The 21,503-nt window shown below is 41.2% G+C and overlaps 1 protein-coding gene across 2 annotated transcripts in view; it reads left to right on the top strand.

Moving 5' to 3' along the window:
- angpt2b (angiopoietin 2b) overlaps positions 1–21,503 on the top strand; it is a 237,846-nt gene that overhangs the window by 137,968 nt on the left and 78,375 nt on the right. The window contains exons 4-6 of one of the 2 annotated variants that reach the window (XM_072247096.1): positions 2,104–2,225; positions 5,005–5,237; positions 12,288–12,412. In XM_072247096.1, the coding sequence (XP_072103197.1) occupies positions 2,104–2,225; positions 5,005–5,237; positions 12,288–12,412 (480 nt within the window). Of the gene's footprint in view, positions 1–2,103; positions 2,226–5,004; positions 5,238–12,284; positions 12,413–21,503 lie in introns of both variants that reach the window. The other variant, XM_072247095.1, reaches the window with a different exon arrangement.

Genomic DNA, 21,503 nt, shown 5'->3' with positions numbered 1-21,503 from the left:
GGAAGCGGGGAAAGGAAATTAGTGAGGATCAAGGGAGACAGGAGATCAGAACTAGGACATAGAGTCATAGAAAAGTACAGTACAGAAACAGGTCCCTTGGCCCATCTTGTCTGTGCCAAAACATTTAGACTACTCCCACCAACCTGCACGGACCGTAGCCCTTCATACTCTTACTATCCATGTACATAGCCAATTTTCTCTTAAACTTGAAATCACTTGTACTGGCAGCTCATTCCACACTCTCACAACCCTCTGAGGAAAGAAATTTCTCCTCATGTTCTTTTTCTTAAGCTTTTCACCTTTCACACATAACCCACGACCTCTAGTTGTAGTCCCACCCAACCTCAGTGGAAAAAGCCTGCTTGCATTTACCCTTCTCATGATGTTGTGTTCATATTAATTCAAAGTTAAAGTAAACGTATTATCTAAGTATGCACATGCCTCCATATTCTACCTTGAGATGTATTTTCTTGCAGGCATTAACAGGAACATGAAGTAATAGAATTTATGAATACTATACATAGACAGAGACGGACAGACAATCAAAGTGAAAAAAAGCAACACACATCAAAGTTGCTGGTGAATGCAGCAGGCCAGGCAGCATCTCTAGGAAGAGGTACAGTCGACGTTTCGGGCCGAGAAGGGTCTCGGCCCGAAATGTCGACTGTATCTCTTCCTAGAGATGTTGCCTGGCCTGCTGCGTTCACCAGCAACTTTGATGTGTGTTGCTTGAATTTCCAGCATCTACACAGAATTCCTCGTGTTTACGAAAGTGAAAAAAAGACACATTGTGCAAATAGAAAATAAATAAATAATACTAAGAGCATGAATTGTAGAGTCCTTGAGCGTGAGCTTGTAGGTTGTGGAATCAGTGCAGAGTTGAGGTGAGTAACATTATCCATACTGGCTCAGGCGGCCTATAGTTGTTGGGTAGTAACTGTTCCTGAACACTTTGGTGTGGGACATAAGGCTCCTGTGTCACTTGCCTATTGGCAGCAGTGAGAAGAGAGCATGGCCCGGATGGCGGAGGTTCTTGATGATAGATGCTGTTTTATTGTGCTAGCGCTCCTTGTAAATGCGCTCACCTGTGGGGAGGAATTTGCCTGTGAAAGACTGGGCTGTATCCACCACTTTCAGTGGTAGATAATAAGAGGGAACAATAACAGGGAAGAACAGTAGGCTCAGGTACAAATGGAGAAGGTACAGTTCAATCCAGTTTGTAGAGTTTTTAATCTTTTAGTTCCATTGGAGGAAGTGCTTTCAGAATAACCAAATGTGACTCATGATTTGTGGTTGGGATTGCAAGTTTTTAAGCATTTATATTTTGTCTGACCTCTTTCTCCCTCATCCTGCCATTTCTGAGGAGTCAACACTCGCTCTGTTTTCTTGTTACTACACTGCCTGAAGAACGTGAATCGTTGATAAGACACGAGAAAAAGAGAAAGTATTAACTCTGGTATTCCCTTTTCTGGTAGCTATTAGTGCACCACTTTCAACCCAGTCACAAAACTATAGGATAACAGGAATTGATATAGTCTTTTGAGACAGAAGAAATTTTAGTTACTGGAATCTTTACTCTGGTATGTACATACTTGCTTACACAAAACAACGGAGCGCTTGAAGTTTTGTCCGCTCTATATTTATCCCTAATTCGTTTGCCTCTGTTTATTCATAATTCACCCAGATCTACTGTAGCTACATGCCTCTCAGTGAAATATGTTGTAGAGTCTGCAATTTCCTAAATTAAAGAAAAATTTGAGAGAATGCTGGAGGTGTTCAGTGCGTCAAGCAGTACCTGCAAAGAGAGAAATATAGTTTATATTTCCAACTATTATCCTTTCCTTGAAGCAAATATTCCAAGACACTGAAAACCTGTCGTTCAAAATAGCTTCAAGTGCTTTAAATTCACATTGACTTTCCCCTGACTGCATGCAAATAGGGAGAAAAATCTCACAAAATGCCAAAACCCGTCATTCTGGCTGTAACCAACATTGGTTTCAAGCTATTTGTTTAAATCATATGATTCCTCAACATTCTACAGGTGTTGCATCAAGTCTGAAGCGAGAACTTTGCTCTGAATGATAATTTGTGTTTTTTTTTAAGGTTCTGAATCAAACATCACGGCTTGAAATACAGCTGTTAGAGAACTCGTTGTCAACCAATAAACTGGAGAAACAAATCATGGTGCAGACACAGGAAATTACTAAACTCCAGGAAAAGAACAGGTGTGTTTAAATGCAGGTGTTGTTACTGAAACGCCTCGGGCCTCACATTGCTAGGCCGGCAGTTCAGATATGCAGCAACAAAGAGCTCCACAATTTATTCTTGTGGTGTCTTAGTATTCTATAACATCAAAAATTTAAAAATCTAAGTAACTCTGTCAGCATGACTTTTCTATGGAATATCGAATTCTCTCTTCATAAGGATTTTGAGTGTGGTATCGTTTGAAACATCATGGTTGAGATCTAGAGATTGTAACATATCAGGATATTTGGACTGAAAGCAGATAATTGGAATTGGACCTAGATCAGTCACAAGCTGAATAGACAATGGCCCATCCCTATTTTCATTTCTAAATCATAAGGCATTTCTATTTCAGTCGGTATCTACACTCATTAGCCACTTCACTAGGTACCTCCTGTATCTAATAAAGTGGCCACTGGATATATATTTGTAATCTTCTGCTGCTGTAGCACATCCACCTCAAAGTTTGATGTGTTGTGAATGCAGTAATGCTCTTCTGCATACCACTGTTGTAACATATGGTGATTTGAGTTATTGTCACCATCCGACCAGCTTGAACCAGTCTGGTCATTCCCTTCTGAACTTTTTAATTAACAAGGCATTTTTGCTCACAGAACCGCTACTCATTGGATGTTTTTTTGTTTGTTTTATGCATCATTCTCTATAAACTCTAGAGAATGCTGCACGTGAAAATCCCAGGAGATCAGCAGTTTCTGAGATACTCAAACCAGCTAATCTGACACCAACAAACATTTTATGGTCAAAGTCACTTAGATCGCATTTGTTCCCCATCTTGATGTTTGTTCTGAACAGTAACTGTATGCAATTCTTGACCATGTTTGTATACTTTCATGCACTGAGCTACTGTCAAATGATTAGCTAATTAGATATTTGCCTTAACAAGCAGATATACAGGTATACCTAATAATTTGACCACTGAATTTATAGTTGTCTAATGCAGATCCAGGCAGACACCTCTGAGTTGACTGTTAGATCATTTGTGAACCTATTCTCCAGTCTTTTTGGCAAAATATTATTTTGGACATTCTCCTATCAAATGTGACAGTTCTTGAATTATAATGATTTAAAAGTGAAAGTTGAAGAATGAAACCAGTAATGCCAGAAACACGTAGTGCAAGTGTTCAGTGTCCCTAGCGTTAATAAAATGTTGGTTTCATTCCAGAGCTCCAGGTTTCACGCCCAAACATATTACATTCAAATATGGAAGGGCAACAGAGACTGCAGATGCTGGAATCTGGAGCAACACACAAGATGATTGAAGTACTAGAAGGGTCAGACCATAAGGCCAAAAGATATAGGAGCAGAATTAGGCCTTTCAGATCATTGAATCTGTTCTGTCATTCCATTATGGCTGATTTATTATTCCTCTCCAGGCTATTCTCCTGCTTTCTCCCTATAACCTTGACGTCCTTACTGATCAAGAACCTATCACATCACCTTTATATATACCCAATGAATTGGCCTGCACAGCCATCTGTGGCAATAATTTCCACAGATTCATCACTCTCTGGTTAAAGAAATTCCACCTCATCTTGGTTCTCAAGTGACACTCACTCTATTCTGAAGCTGTGCCCTTTGGCCCAAGAGTGCCCCACAATAGGAAACATTCTCTCCACTTCTGCTCTATCAAGGTCTTTCAAGATTTGATAGGTTTCAATGAAATCTTCCTCATCTTGTTGAGATACTCCATTTGTACTGGGTCCCAAAGAAGAGTTTCACCCAAATCATTCACATGTCCATTTCCTTCTAAAGGTGCTGAATCCATTGAGTTCCTTCAACATCGTGTTTGTTTCATCCTTCACATTCAAACATCCCTTGCTGCTTCATTATGATGATAATGCTGTCAAACTGGTAACTCAGAAGCTTGACTCAAAATTCAGATGGTCTGCTTAAATTGCACCGTGGAAGTTGCAGAACTTAAATTCTGTTAAAATTAATACACGATTTGAAATTAAAAATAAATCATCATTAGTAATGATGGCCATGAAACTGCTGGATTGTTTTAAAAACCCCATCTGACTCATTAATGTCCTCCTTGAGATGAGGATATCAGTTGTACTTACCTGCTATGGCCCATCAGTGCATTCAGAAAAAAACAATAATCTGATTGATTCTTAATCTTTCATTTGAAACGGTTTGGCAAACCACTCACTTGTGTCAAATTACAATATTTCAACTACTGTAGCGCTTCCCACCTATTCAAGGACACTTACCAGTGGGCAGTGATCCAGGAAACAAAGTAGATTAAAAAGCACCCCTCTGAAAATGATTTTTGTCCTGCATTCAGTACATACTAATTCACTCTGTGAAGTAAAGGTATGAGAAGATATTTGGTCCCACCGTGTTTAAATCTGTATACTGTGATCCTATATTTTGAAATGGAGCTAGTTTAATTGTACTGATTAAATGGCTGTTTCAGATGCTGCTGTCTTGATTTTTCCTGTGCACTTCAAAAAACATTTTACAATGAAATAAGATAATATGATCATAAGACTTTTTTCCTTATCAAAGAAATCTTGAACACTTTAATCTACCAATACCCTCCATGTAACTGTTACTCCCGAAGGAATCACACAGTATATCAAATTGTACCAAAGTGGACTTTAATTACAAAGACTTTAGGAGCAGCAGAAATCTTTGGATGGGTCAGGAGAGTGAAGAATGTTTGTACAAGAAGTATGTGTGTTAAATATTCTACTAGGCACATTGAAATTCCTCTTGTTATCTTGTTGTCTTCAGCTTTCTGGAGCAGAAAGTCCTAGAATTGGAAGGTAAACACGAAACAGAGCTGCAGCTGATGAAAGAGGAGAAGTTGGAGATACAGGACCTGTTGGTGAAACAGAGCACAATTATTGGAGAGCTTGAGAAGCACCTGAGTATTGCTACGGAAAACAACAGTGTCTTACAGAACCAACAAGTTTTATTAATGGAGACAGTTCACAACCTGCTCAATATGGTTTCCCATACCAATGGTTAGTAAAAATGCCAGACTGAAGTTTCATGTCAGCCGATCATTTAACAATTACAGTTATACAGTGATGTGCCTGAGGATATCCAAATGTGTGTCTGTTAAATATCACTATTCCATAAGCCCTAACATCAGAAGGCAATAAAAAACATGGGTTTTTCATGGTTAAGAGCAGGGGTCCCCAACATCTTTTGCAACGTGGACCGGTTTATTACTGACCATATTCTTGCGGACCGGCCGACCCGGGAGTGGGGGGGGGGGGTTGGTGGTGGGTAGGGTTGCCAACGGACAAGAGTAGCAGTCAAATACGTTGAAAGACTACAATGACTATGAAGCCTTGCGCGGGCACCTGTGCGCATGCGTGTACGTGCCGATTTTTTCTACAAATCGTTTTTGGCGATCCTGTTCGGGGGGGGGGGGGGGTTGTTAATCATGACCGGAATATAGGTGATAAGTGGCTAATACACTCAATTTTGTTTCTAAAAGGGTTTATCTGATGAATTTAATATTAAACGCACAGCGCATATTTTCCTCGCATGAATATAGTGATAAGTCACTTATAAGGGGAGGACAGGGGAGCTTGAAGTAAGTGCTGAATGAACTTCCAGTAGAAGTGGTAGAGGCAGGTTCGATATTATCATTTAAAGAAAAATTGGATAGGTATATGGACAGGAAAGGAATGGAGGGTTATGGGCTGAGTGCAGATAGGTGGGACTAGGTGAGAGTAGCGTTCGGCGTGGACTAGAGTGGCAGAGATGGCCTGTTTCCATGCTGTAATTGTTATATGGTTATATGTTTATATGTCACTTATATGTCAACAACATCATAACATTTTAAGTAACGTTTGGATATTAAACACACAGCAGGTATTTTCCCCGTATAACATATAAAATTGTTGCAACACACTAATATCGCTGAATCAGTGGGAGCCCTGGGGTTGTTTCCCTGCAAAACGGCGGTACCATCAAGGGGTGATGGGAGAGACAGCAATACCTGAAGGAGGTCCCTTATGTCCAGTCTATTCCGCAATTTAGTTTTCGTTGCATTCATTGCAGAAAACTCCGCTTCACAGAAATATGTTGGAAATGGAAACAACGTTTTCAGTGCTTTCGTGGCTATCTCAGGATATTTAGCCTTGACTTTGATCCAGAATGCTGGCAGAGATGTTATGTCAAACATACTTTTCAGCCCGCCGTCATTTGCAAGCTCGAGGAGTTGATCTTCTTCCTGCGCTGACATGGATGACGCGCGGGTAATGACCTCGCCTGCGTTCAAGCTCAACAGTGGGCGTGACAAGGAATGAGGAAAGGTGCAGCTGACTCATATTGCCAAATCATATCGTTTCCTCACGGCCCAGTAGCACATGCTTTGCGGCCCGGTTGTTGGGGACCGCTGGTTAAGAGAATAATGGGCACCTTCCAAAAGCTAATTACTGAACTGGATTGAGTGAGTTTACATAGATGTTTGGGTAGGGAATACTGTGGTTCAGTTCCATTATAATTGGTGATGAGAGCTGGCAAACTCATGATGGTGCATGCAGTCTGTTTCCATTCCATGAATATCTGCAGTGTATAGGAATAACTGGCTTTTCCTGCCGAATTTCAAACTATAAGTAATGTTCAGCTTCCTTCTGAGATGGTCAATGAAATGGTTCAGCATGGACTAGATGGACCAAAGGGGCTGTTTCTGTGCCGTACTTTTCTATAACTCTATGACCAGTCCATTCCACCTCTGCAGATGCCAATACTCAGCTCTTTATTACATGTCCATTTGACTGAGTCATCACTTAACCTCATGGAGTCATAGATTCATACAACATGGAAATTGCCTTTGATCCATCTGGCCCTTGCTGACTAACCCTCCCACTCAAACTAACCTATTTGCCAGAATTTGGCTCATAACATTCTAAACTTTTCTATTCATGTACTAGTCCAACTGTCTTTCAGAAGTTGGCATTGTACCAGCCTCAACCACTTCCTCTGGAAGGTCATTCCACATTTGTATCTGGCCCTCCCATTAGACTTTGTGAGCTTAAGGAAAGCACGGGGCACAGAAACAAATCTACAATTGACTCAAGCACAAAGGACTCTACATGGTGAATGCAACCTCTGACTAACTTGAGGTTTGGAGTAAAAAAGCATTTTGGCATGTTCAACCAATGGCCAACAAGTTTTAACAGCAAACATCTGTGGCACTTATTAGACTCCTGAAAGTAGTGTCTGTTGAAAGAAGTCAAGAAGTCCAGATATTCACAATCAACATCCTGACTGGTTGTACGTCCATTGACAATAATTCTTCGATATGTAACTTTGACAAGAACCCAAGGATTGTAATGTTGTGACATCCTCCACTGGCTGGGGTTCACCATGGATGTTGCATCTTGGCTGTCATACTCAAGCCAATATGCAAACCAGGTCAGTATGATACGGGGAACAAGCCAATACCCATGCAGCATGCTCCCACTCTCCATGCAGATGATGAATCCAAAGGAACAGCTGAGACAGATACAATTGGCACCAACAGCATTACAGAAGTTGTCAGTCAACGTTGAACTGCCTTAGGGAGTCCACCTCTGGATTTTTCCTCGAGGTTTACTCCCGAAGCCTTCCCTTAGAGCGTGTATAGCCACAAGACTACGGAGGTTTGAGATCAAAGTCTTCCCTCTCCTAGAAGAGCTGCCAACCGTGGCTGAGAAGCCCCATCTGCCCAAAGGCTTTAAGGCGCCGATAACCCACTTTTGCCCCTTCTCCTGTTAGTAGAAGCAGTTCCGCTGAGCTTAGTAGCTAAGCTACACGTGAAGACCAGGAGTTGGACTTGATTGTCAGAGGCTATTTGAAACACACGCGATTTAGTGCATTTAATAGATAGTGGGAGCTTATCCCCACTACCCCTCAGCTGTGACAACCTTAAGGAACCGCAATGTTGTGCAAAATACTTTGTCATTTAACTAACTTCGAGCTTCTGCTTTGGTCTTTGGATTCTCTCTGAAACAACTCATTAATTCTATTGCTGTCAGTGCCACTGATCTATTTATGACTTTCAGTTATTTATGTTAAGGAATCTGGTTCTCTTTGACAATTTGATTGGTCATTTATATATACTTTGCAATAGATAAAGTCCAGTCATGTTGTTTTCATAATGTCCTAGCCAGATGCAGATGGATGGCAATATGGATTGGAACCCAGACCAAATTCCCAATATATTAGTACTGAAACAATACGTCATTACTTAAGGCAACCCCCCCCCCCCAGAGAATGTGGACTTTAAGTAATGAATCTCATAACAAACCAATAATTATATTAGATCTCAGTACTCCGCATGGTCTAGTTTGTTATCACTGGCAGATACTTCTTGAGACATTTCCTTCGGTTGTGATTGACGGGACATGTTTTTGGTCATTTCATTATATAAGTACTCACTGAGAAATAGTGGCTATTCATTTTCTATTTTCCACTTTGAAGCATTTTCATTTTGTAATTGAAGCAGCTTTTCCAAATTCAGCTGCATCTCAAGCCAGGAGCAAACCCTCACAGGGTTCATAGGAGAAAAGAGGCAGAAGTTCTCAAGTGAACTGATGATTGTGATATGCACCCAACTGCGGCAAAAACATATATTTACATGGCAACTTTAAAATTATCCTCCAAAGTCTGATTGCTGAATGGCAGTCAAGGTATACCCTAATGTATTACTGATATTTTCTCCAAGTTAACAGTACTTTATTGATGTAGGTGTTTACTGTGGAGGAATTTTCAACAAGCTGATAGATAGCCTGTATAATAAAAAATATGTTGACCCTTCTTTTTGTCCTTCAATGTGCCGAGGGTCAGCAGAGGCTTGAGATGGCTTGAAAAGTAGTTTGCATAATTTTCAGCTATAAATAATATTCACATAAACATGAGGGTGCTTGAACCATCGATCCAAAGAGCACTGGAGGTGAAAATACCAACCCATAGTGGGGTTTTCATGAAAAGAAATGCAAAATGTAAATTTGATAATTATGGTTTTAGTCAGTCTGCCTCTTCTCCTGCCTTCTCAATGTGATCAACAGCGCAAGATTAAACACAGTGTCAGTTGCAAGCAGCTGTGATGAACCTTTAGACACTATGTTGCAATCTCCCCCTGGGTCCAAGGGCAGCAATTAGTATTTAAATCTGGTGTCACATGGCTACAAAATGCACTTGTGGAACATTTGTGAGGATCAGCAATGCCAGACCCAAGGGACACCAGATACATAGCTATGTTGTCAAAAATATTTTTTATTGTTGATATGGATAAACAACAAACTAGTTTATATGTTCAACAGGTACCCAGTGGGGATGTGACACTATGTTCATTGATTTATTTACTTGGTTGCTGAAACAGCTTCCAGATGTTGTTTCATCTGAGGAGAATGAGGAAATGACACACTCCGGTACTCAGGGCCTGCATCTTTGGGCTCTGTTTCTTTTCACTGATATGAACTTACCACATGAGGATTAATCAAGGCTGTATTGCAGCTATTGCAGTTATATAAAACTTTGGTTATGACACATTTAGAGTATTGAGTTTAATTCTGGTTGCCACGACATTGGAAGAATGTGGAGGTTTTAGAAAGAATGCAGGAGAGGTTTACCAGATTGCTATCTGGATGAAAGGGTATAAGTTGGACAAAGTTGAACTGTTACCTTTGGGTTACTGGAAGCTGAAGGAAGATTAGAAAATTCTGAGAAAGGTCAGACAGTCAGAAACTTTTCTCCCAGAGTAGAAACCTCAAATCCTAGAGGACATACAATGAAGATGAGAGGAGATATGTGGGACAAGTTTTAGAGACAGAGATTGGTAGGTGCCTGGAGTGGATTGCCAGATGTTGTGACAGAAACAGATAATGATAACAGTGTTTATGAAGCTTTTGGACAGACAAATGTACTTGAAGGAAATGGAGGGATTGGCATCATGTGCAGGCAGCAGGGATTTTGTTTAATTTAGCATTATGTTCAGCACAGACATTGTGGGCCGATGGACCTGTTCTGTGTTCTAAGTGCAATTCTTCTTTAATCTGATCATAGAAACATAGAAAATAGGTGCAGGAGTAGGCCATTCGGCCCTTCGAGCCTGCACTGCCATTTATTATGATCATGACTGATCATCCAACTCAGAACACCGCCCCAGCCTTCCCTCCATACCCCCTGACCCCCGTAACCACAAGGGCCATATCTAACTCCCTCTTAAATATAGCCAATGAACTGGCCTCAACTGTTTCCTGTGGCAGAGAATTCCACAGATTCACCACTCTCTGTGTGAAGAAGTTTTTCCTAATCTCGGTCCTAAAAGGCTTCCCCTCTATCCTCAAACTGTGACCCCTCGTTCTGGACTTCCCCAACATCGGGAACAATCTTCCTGCATCTAGCCTGTCCAATCCCTTTAGGATCTTATACGTTTCAATCAGATCCCCCTTCAATCTTCTAAATTCCAACGAGTACAAGCCCAGTTCATCCATTCTTTCTTCATATGAAAGTCCTGTCATCCCAGGAATCAATCTGGTGAACCTTCTCTGTACTCCCTCTATGGCAAGGATGTCTTTCCTCAGATTAGGGGACCAAAACTGCACACAATACTCCAGGTGCGGTCTCACCAAGGCCTTGTACAACTGCAGTAGTACCTCCCTGCTCCTGTACTCAAATCCTCTCGCTATAAATGCCAGCATACCATTCGCCTTTTTCACCGCCTGCTGTACCTGCATGCCCACTTTCAATGACTGGTGTATAATGACACCCAGGTCACATTGCACCTCCCCTTTTCCTAATCGGCCACCATTCAGATAATAATCTGTTTTCCTATTTTTGCCACCAAAGTGGATAACTTCACATTTATCCACATTAAATTGCATCTGCCATGAATTTGCCCACTCACCCAACCTATCCAAGTCACCCTGCATCCTCTTAGCATCCTCCTCACAGCTAACACTACCACCCAGCTTCGTGTCATCCGCAAACTTGGAGATGCTGCATTTAATTCCCTCATCCAAGTCATTAATATATATTGTAAACAACTGGGGTCCCAGCACTGAGCCTTGCGGTACCCCACTAGTCACCGCCTGCCATTCTGAAAAGGTCCTGTTTATTCCCACTCTTTGCTTCCTGTCTGCTAACCAAGTAAATCCATTGCCAAGTAAATCCATAGCCAAGTAAATCCATTGCTGTCAATAACCCCCACTAGCTCACCCCAATTCTTTCTAGTCAGTGTTTAAATTTCAAAGTTCAAAGTAAATTTATTATCAAAATACACATACGTTGCCATCTACAACCCTGAGATTCATTTCCCTGCGGGTATACTCAGCAAATCTATGGAATACTAACTATAACAGGATCAATGAAAAATCAGCCAGAGTGCAAAAGACACAAACTGTGCAAATGCAAATATAAATAAATAACAATAAATAATGAAAACATGACATAATGAGATAAAGAATCCTTAAAGTGAGATGATTACTTGTGGGAACATCTCAATGCATGATCCCCTTTTGTTCAAGAGCCTGATGGTTGAGGAGTAGTAACTGCTCTTGAACCTGGTGGTGCAAGTCGTGATGTGCTTATACCTTCTATCTGATGGTAGCAGCGAGAAAAGAGCATGGACTGGGTGGTGGGAATGTCTGATGGTGGATGCTGTTTTCCTACAACGGCGCATCGTGTAGATGTGCTCAGTGGCTGGGAGGGCTTTACCTATGATGTATTGGGCTCAATCCTCCACCTCTTACAGGATTTTTGTAGGATTGTAGAGAGAAATTCCTTTATCTTAATATATAAAATTCTCGTTAAAGTTGTACCAAACCTGCATCAGCCTGTAACAGTAACAATTCATTCACTTCCATAGAGGCTGCCGGACGGTTGAGTTTCTCCAGCATTTTGTACGTGTTGCTTTGGACTTCCAGCATCCATGGGATCTCTTTTGTTTTCCATTTATAATATTCTCATCTATTCTGTGGCAATTGACTTTCCACTGAACAACGTGCCTGAAGTATTACATTTAGATTTCAAGGTGCTTCGAATAAAATATTGTTTCTTGTCTGTTACAGTAGAAATCCTTCAAATTCAAAAAGTAGAGCCGATTGTTTATAAAGATTGTGCTGAAATATACAAATCAGGAGTAACGAGAAGTGGAGTCCACACACTCCATATCCCAAACACAACAGCAACAGTGGAGGTAAGGTGAAACAAGATAAAGGTTTATGTAATTTTATTTATTTTTACTATGACTTTTACATTTTTTAGAATTTCTACTGTTGAATCCCCATACCACCCCTCGCCCCCAACAACACTGTGCAATATCAAAGTGTCATGTTGAAGTAACAGGAGTTTTTGGTTTCTGAATAAGAAATTCCTTATTAAAGCAAGAGGTGAAGAGGAAATGTTTCTATCAGTGAGTAGCGAATCTGGGGAATTCTCTACCTCAGAGAGCTATGCAGGCTGAGTAATTGAATACATTCATCGCTGAGAAAGACATACATTTAGTCCACTGGGGAAATGTGGATTGTGAGGAACAGGTTGAAGCCAAGATGTGATCAGCTGTGACCTTATTGAAAAATAAAGCAGACTTGTGTATCTGTTAGATCGAACTCTTTTCTCTTTCTCTTGTCCTTGTGAAATGATAACCTTATATACATCATAAGGGATCAAACTGGTAAATGCAAGCAACTTTCCAGTGAATAAACTCTATTTATGGAGAACACCTTGCAACTTCAAAATTACTTCACAGCCCATGAATTGTGTCTAACGGGGAGCTTGGTAATTAATATTCTTGCAGTATGGCCTCAAAAACAGGAGGGCGACAGATGACAGTCTGGTTCATTTGTGAGTATTGATTGAAATATATTCAAGACACAAAAAGATTTTCTGGAATACAAAGGCCACAGATCCTGTGTAAAATATTTTGGAATGTTTTGAGGTTGTGGAAGGTTCCATGAATGCCCAAGTAGTTTCTTAGTCTGATTTCTTTCTTTGATCTTGAAATAGTTAAATAAATATTTTTGAGCATTTGGAAGCATAGAAGGCATTCCTTCAACTTCTTAACTGAACGGTGCCATCTCTGTTGTGGCAGCACATTCTTGGTGTCACACTGAAGTGTTGCTTTAAAGGATGTGAATAAGCTAGACAGAGTACAGGAAAGTTTCACAGGAATGTTCCTGGACTGAATGGATTCAGTTATAAGGTGAGATTGGATAGGCTGGGATTGATTTTCCTGGAGGGAAATGGTTGAGCAGCGGTATTACAGAAGTTTATAAAATTATGAGGAGCATTGATCGGATGGATAATCACAGTTTTGTTCCCAGGATAGGGAGGTTTAAAGATAGAGGATATAGGCTTAAGGTGAGAGGGGAAAGACTTAAAGGGGATATAGAGGAAAACGTTTTTAACGGAGATGGTAGCGGATACATAGTATGACCACCAAAAGAAGTGGTATAAGCAGCTGTATTTAGGTAGGATATTCATAGGAAAGATTTAGGAATGTATACTAAATACAGGCAAACGAGATTCATGTAAATAGATACCTTGGCTGGCATGAATGAGTTGAGCCAAAAGGTTCATTACCATGCTGTACAACTCTATGAAACTATGAAGCTGTGAATGTAGGTTATACTGTCACGTACCCCGTGACGGGTTAAAGATCCAGCAAAAATGGAAAACATTTTGGAGTCCAGTATTGCTATTAACTAATGGTATTTATTAGTAACTACGCAATACAGTAATATAAATACAGATAAATCAAACAGGTTAGCAATGATTATATTTAAGTAAGTGTGGAAATATATGAAAACCAAGCTTCTTCAAGTCTAGGAGAAAATAGATAGTCTTACAAAGATGAGTAAAGTTCAGTTCAGTTCGTGGTATTGAGTTGAGTAGTGATGGAGAGAGAGAGAGAGGGAGAGATTTGAGTCTTCAGGTGAGCTGGCGCAGTCAATCTTCCCGTTGTCCTCCGAAATCCTTTAGAAATCACCGACTGTGACTACAACAAAGGGGACTGTTCTTCTGTGGTGGAATTATCAACCCAGGCGAGGGTTGGACACACGAATAACTCCCCACCGGTCACACCCTTTTCACGCTGCGAGAGCCACTGATCGATCCGCCTGATTGATCCTCCAAAACCCACCTTTTCTGTGGGCACAACAAAGCTCATTCAGTGTCCAAAACCATGTGTCTGTAGGTCTAATAGTGGACCTTCTATTTATCTCACTGTGCTGAACACCAGCTGTCCATCAAACAGCTCCTCCCTTCTCTCTCTATAAGAGCTTGGAAGCTGCTAGTGTCCTTGCAAAAGTGTAAACATGCTGCCGAGAAACCATAACACCATCTCAAAGCAGTCTTTGCCTCTATTTCTCTTTCTTTCTCTCTTTTAACAAGGTGTCTGTGTTGGACAACATCTCTCTCTCTCTTTCCAAAAGCACAGTTCATAGGGGTAATTCAGGACCCCGTCACAATATATTCAAGATTCTGGAGAGGATTCTGTACTCAGGATCATTTGAATGAGACAGGAGTACAAATACTAAACTTACGTTGTGAGTGTTCTCCTGTGGTACAGTGAACTGTTCGGTGCATGTATTGTTCCAGTGTTCTGGACTGATTGCTGCACTTGTATCTATGCTTCCTTACAAAAGTTCCCAATTTTATTCTAAACCTTTTGTAAGTATGAGGCCAAGTCAAAGGAGATCTTTTTTTTTAACTTGTTATCCAATGGTTTGGAAGAAGGATTGTAAACTTAAGGCTTTAGCTCTGTTCCTCTCTCTAACTTGCTGTGCAATCTGCTAAGTATTTCCAGCATTTCTTACCTTTGTACCATGGAACAAAGTTTGATTAAACATTTAAAGTTAAAAGGATCCCATGAATCACTCTCATGTGGCAAATTCAGGATAAGGAATGAAAATTGATTTAAAATGTATAAGTCATATCGATACATTTCTGTATTTTTTTCTAGGAGGGATAGAATTTGGTATCAGGAGTTCAATTAAAGCTTGTGCCTAGAAAATTAATTCCATTCATTTTTCATCACTTAAAGTCACCAGATTTTCTCAAAGGAAAAGTACATTTGACAATCCTTTAATTTAATAGCCATTATTCTCCTCTGAAGAAGCACTGAAATCAGATGATCAAGCTGGCAGCTGTCATACCAGCATGAATTCATGATAACTGAGTCACTAGTGTTAAAGAACCATCTCTATGGCAGCCATGGCTTTGATGGAGATCTTGGTGCCCAGGAAATGGGTATCTCATGCCATGATTTGCTCATACCTTCAAGCCTCTGTGGGCTGTGGTAGCACTGGGCTGCAGTTCAAGGTACTTGTGAACTGAAATTATCAATGGAAGGAATTTTTTATCTGTACTTGGACTTGGCAGTGATAAAATTTTTAACATATTGAATTGCTGTATCTGCTTTGTGTGTGCTGGGGTGGAGGGAGGTTAGCTGGTATTTAAAAGTATATTAAAACAAAGTCCAAGCAAAACCACATCTTACTTTCAGTGTGTTCTTTGTGTTTTACTGAGATTTTTTTAATATGGAACTCATAAGTCATGAACTTGTGTCAATTAGTAATTAGCAGGAGTTGTAGCCACTGAAGGTGTCATCACAATGTGAAATATGACTGAGAAATAAACGCCACACTAGAGTGAGTATCAATAAGAAATGCTCAGTACTATTTTTCTGACAGGAAATGGGCACGCACATAAAGGTTTTATTTTGTGTGACTTATGTGTGAAAAGCTGACACTTCTGTTTCTTGGCAATTTTGTTTCATTGTTCTGGAAAGGATCAAAGAAGTCAAGTACAAGGAAAAGAGGTTTATCCATAAGAAGAGCTTTGCAAGTGTAGTTTTGACTACTCGCAGATATAACAAACACTGTGCAATGTTAGACCTACCATATACAGTGCATCATATACCAACAGACTGCGAGCTTTAGTTGCTATTGTTTATTTTCACGAGAATGGCTGTTCAGTTTAGCACCCAACCAACTCGGTACTCTATGTAGCCTTCTGGTAAGCCTCAGGCTCGCTCAGCTCACTTTGGTCTAGGGGGAGCAGCCTTCGGCCCCGCCAAACTGGGTAATAAACTTTTTGTGGGTGCTGTGTGATGTACCCCACACCGCCAATTAACAGACAGCACACAATGTACGATTTACAGATTACACTTTATAGATTTATGTAATTAATAGATATACAATAACAAAGGAAAGTAAAAGGTGCCAAACTTATCAAAGTTCAACCACTTCATGCACAACTGTTGGAGCTCAATTAATGGAGTCTTCTTTCCACCATTCGATCCCCTCCGACCTCCTCGACTCGCCGCCTGGGACCAACCAATGTGGTCAACCAGACGCTCCACACGAGTCTGGCCTCGTCTCCTCTCCTCGCCGAAGACCCTGGGCCTCGGACTCCCACTCGGGGTCCGTTCTGTTGTCCAGCTTACAGCATCGCGTCTCCTCTCTCTGTCCCCATCGCGTCTTCTGCCCACAGCTCGCAAAAACAATAGCTTACAGGCACACAAGAAAGAATAACATTTATCCCAATTGGTTAGCAAATGAATACAATTCTCGTTATCAGTAACTATAACCCAAACAAGCTGCTATAGAGAACCACTGTCTCAGCAGTTAACATCACAGAGAAGCCATTTTGTTAGCCTTAGCAGTAACATAAAAGAAGAAACCTCTTACATTTAAATTGCTGGGGGTTGCTGTTTCTGAGGATCTGACCCGGACCCGGCACGTAAGTACAATTGTGAAGAAAGCATGGCAGCACTTCCACTTCCTCAGGAGCCTGAGGAGATTCAGCATGACCTCTAAAACTTTGACAAACATCTATGGATGTGTAATGCTTCTATGGTTGTGTAGTGGAGGGCATATTGACTGGCTGTATCATGACCTGGTATGGAAACACCAATGCCTTTGAATGGAAAATCCTACAAAATGCAGTGGATTTGGCCCAGTCTATCACGGGTAAAGCACTCCCAACCATTGAGCACATCTGCACGAAACACTGACATACGAAAGAGCCATCCATCATCAGAGATCCCCATCACCAAGATCATTCTCTCTCCCCATTTATGCTAGAAGGTAGAAGGTACAAGAGCCTTATGACTCACATCAGCAGGTTCAAGAACAGTTACTACCCCTCAACCATCAGACTCTTGAATAAAAGGGGATAACTACTCTTACTTACCTCATCATTGAAGTGTTTCAACAACCAATGATCTCACTTTAAGGACTCTTGATCTTATTATCTCATGTTCTCATAACTTATTGGTATTTATTTATATTTGCATTTGTTCAGTTTGTTGTCTTCTGCACTCTTGCTGATCTTTCATTGATCCTGTTATAGTTACTATTCTCCTGTGGAGGAGCAGAGGGATCTGGGAGTACATGTCCACAGATCCCTGAAAGTTGCCTCACTGGTAGATAGGGTAGTTAAGAAAGCTTATGGGGTGTTAGCTTTCATAAGTCGAGGGATAGAGTTTAAGAGTTGCGATGTAATGATGCAGCTCTATAAAACTCTGGTTAGGCCACACTTGGAGTACTGTGTCCAGTTCTGGTCACCTCACTATAGGAAGGATGTGGAAGCATTGGAAAGGGTACAGAGGATATTTATCAGGATGCTGCCTGGTTTGGAGAGTATGCTTTATGATCAGAGATTAAGGGAGCTAGGGCTTTACTCTTTGGAGAAAAGGAGGATGAGAGGGGACATGATAGAGGGGTACAAGATATTAAGAGGAATAGATAGAGTGGATAGCCAGCGCCTCTTCCCCAGGCCACCACTTCTCAATACAAGAGGACATGGGTTTAAGGTAAGGGGTGGGAAGTTCAAGGGGATATTAGAGGAAGGTTTTTTACTCAGAGTGTTTGGTACGTGGAATGCACTGCCTGAGTCAGTGGTGGAGGCAGATACACTAGTGAAGTTTAAGAGACTACTAGACAGGTATATGGAGGAATTTAAGGTGGGGGTTATATGGGTGGCAGGGTTAGAGGTTCGGCACAACATTGTGGACTGAAGGGTCTGTAATGTGCTGTACTATTCTATTTTCTATATTTCTATTTTCTATAGATTTACTGAGTATGTCCACAAGAAAATACATCTCAGGGTTGTTTGTGATGACATACCCGTACTTTAATAATAAAATTTACTTTGAACTTTGAACATTGAACTTAATTGATTTCAGGAATAAAACCAGTCATATGGACATTTATAAAGATTGAGTCAAAGCATTTTTAAAAACTTTTTGATTGTTCTTGTGTTTGAATTTTCCCTTGAAAAATACCACTTCCATAGTTATGAGAGCGAGAACACAGCAACCTGCTAAATGACGCTGATGTTGTTCTGATGTGAAAAGAAAGTAAAATACCGCAGATGCTGGAAATCAGAAATAAAATTTAAAGACGCTGGGAGAACTTTGATGATAGGTCAGCATCCTCAGATACTAACTCTCTGTTTCCTTGTTACTGATACTGCCTGATCTGCTAAGCATTTCCAGCATTTCCTTTGTTATTTGTTATTTTGCAGTCTGTTGCCAAAGAAATATGAAGCAGCCTGGAATGACTCATTGCTGGAGCTTTACAGCTCCAAATTTTTCACTCTCAGTGTGAGAAAATGGAAAGAACGATTTGGTTCACTGCAAGGACTGCAGACTAGATCTAACTTTATGATACAATAGCAGCTTAGTGCTAAAAATGTTTTCATTTCAGAATAACATTCCACTCTTTCATGATGTTATCACTTAGAGCTTATGTGTTTGTAGTGTCCATTGCTGTTCATTATGTTAGGATGGTAACAGATTCATTAGGTTCATCATAGCGGGCATTTGTAATGGAACTCTAGTGCTCGGGGTTAATGAAATGTGGATTTTTGCAGATTGAGTGCAAGAGGAAAGATAAAGAAATTGTTACACTGGCTTTATTTAGGTCACAGAATTTTACAAACATTGGAGCATATCTGCCTCAGTCACACAATCTCTAGTGCCAAGTTAACAGACCATTGCAACAGTGATATCAACCCAACTCACATGATTTATCGATGCCAACTATTGCCAGGGGGAATAAGCTCATATAAAGAGAGAATTGAAAAACAATACATTGCCTGACATCTTTTCCAAATTAGGTAAAATTCAAAAGGGTCCACTGGCATTTTCACACATACTTTGTTCTGATTTTACTTACATGAGGGGAATTCATGGAGCCTGAATTGGACCACCCATGCTCATTACTTCTGCTGCAAACAGCGAAGTCAAGTCTGTGCTGCCTGCTCATTTGCATGATTGCTGTGTGCAGCCAATGCCAACTTGGCAGCTTGTTAGCTCGTCGCCTCAGCTGGGACTCTAATTTTGTGAATGGCTGGTGCCACTTAAAGTTCACTTGCAGCATTTAAAGCTGCCCTGTGCTTGTTTTTTTCAAAAGGGGACGTGCATTCTGGGCTGCCGCAATTCTGAACCAGTAGATCCAGCAATGGACAAACACAGGAAACACTGGGTAGTGAGTTTTTAGTGCAACACGCAAGGCCTTTATAAAGAGGATATTAAGGAAGGGAGCAGTGGGGGTTTCAGGAGTGGCTATAATCCAGGAGGTTCTCCGGGCACACATTGCAAAGGCAATTGAAGGAAATGACTGTAGTGGTCAAAGCGGGAATTCAAATCATCGCTGCTGGAGATGGTGATGCAAGTAGTTTTTTTAATATAATTTTAGAACTACAGTGCAGAACAGGCCCTTAATGTCCATTGAACTACACTGTCCAGAAGCCCACCTCTTTAACACCAAATGACTACTGAACACGTACTGTTGTAACTTCTCAAATGCTTTGTACATAACATCTTACTGAAGGCCTTCTGAAAATCCAGATACTCAATACTTGCTTGTTCTTCCTTGTCCACCCTATCTGTTGCATCCTCAAAGAATTCACTTGCACTCTGAAGCAATGACAAGGCACCTAAATGTAGATTACTTATCCTGTTGATTTTCCATTTCACACTGCTGTCAAAAAGTACGGCAGCACAACAGCATAGTGGTTAGCACAACACATTGCAGTACCAGTGACCCAGGTTCAATTCCCGCCGCTGCCTGTAAGGAATTTGTACGTTCTCTCTGTGACCGTGTGGGTTTCGTCCGGGTGCTCCAGTTTCCTCCCACATTCCAAAGACGTACCAGTTGGTAGGCTCATTGGTCATTGCAACTTGCCCCCGTAATTAGACTAGGATTAAGTCTGGGAATTGTTGGGTGGTCCAGCTCAAAGGGCCGGGACAGCCTATTCCACGTTGTACCTCAATTAAAAAAAAAATAAAATCTAGCCTAATCATAAGACAATTTACAATGACTAATTAACCTATTGTGTGGGCATGTGGCTAAGTGGTTAAGGCATTGGACTAGCGACCTGAAGGTCATGAGTTCAAGCCCCAGCCGAGGGAACGTGTTGTGTTCTTGAGCAAGGCACTTAATCACACATTGCTCTGCGATGACACTGGTGCCAAGCTGTATGGGTCCTACTGCCCTTCCCTTGGACAACATTGGTGTCGTGTAGAGGGGAGACTTGCAGCATGGGCAACTGCTGGTCTTCTATACAACCTTGCCCAGGCCTGCGCCCTGGAGAGTGAAGATTTTCCAGGCGCAGATCCATGGTCTCGCAAGACTAACGGATGCCTTTACTTACTTTACTTTTAATTAACCTGCTAACCAGTACATCTTTGGACTGTGGGAGGAAACTGTAACACCTGAGGGAAATGCACATGGTTTATGTGGAGAATGTACAAACTCCTTCCAGACTGCGCTGGTATTGAACTCTGAACTCTGACAGGCTCTGAGCTGTAATCACACCATGCTAACTGCTACGCTACCGTGGCACCCGAAGGATGCAAGGTTTAGTCAAGGTCAAGTATTGTACCTTTAATCAACATACCTCACCACACGGTCTCACACTGCTCAATGCAACAGGCACCATGCTCCCATTCTAAACCCTTCCACTCCGTTAGTCTTGCGAGACCATGGATCTGCACCTGGAAAGTCTTCACTCTCCTGGGCAAGGTTGTATGGAAGACCAGCAGTTGCCCATGCTGCAAGTCTCCCCTCTCCACGACACCGATGTTGTCCAAGGGAAGGGCATTAGGACCCATACAGCTTGGCACCAGTGTCGTCGCAGAGCAATGTGTGGTTAAGTACCTTGCTCAAGGACACAACATGTTGCCTCAGCTGGGGCTCGAACTCACGACCTTCAGGTCGCTAGTCCAATGCCTTAACCACTTGGCTGCTTGCCCATAAACCCTTCCACTCACCTAA

Source organism: Mobula birostris, chromosome 30, assembly GCF_030028105.1.
Source record: "Mobula birostris isolate sMobBir1 chromosome 30, sMobBir1.hap1, whole genome shotgun sequence".
In the NCBI taxonomy this organism is placed as follows: domain Eukaryota; kingdom Metazoa; phylum Chordata; class Chondrichthyes; order Myliobatiformes; family Myliobatidae; genus Mobula; species Mobula birostris.
The sequence above is the reverse complement of the archived record's forward strand: the minus strand, read 5'-3'. Positions and strand labels throughout refer to the sequence as shown.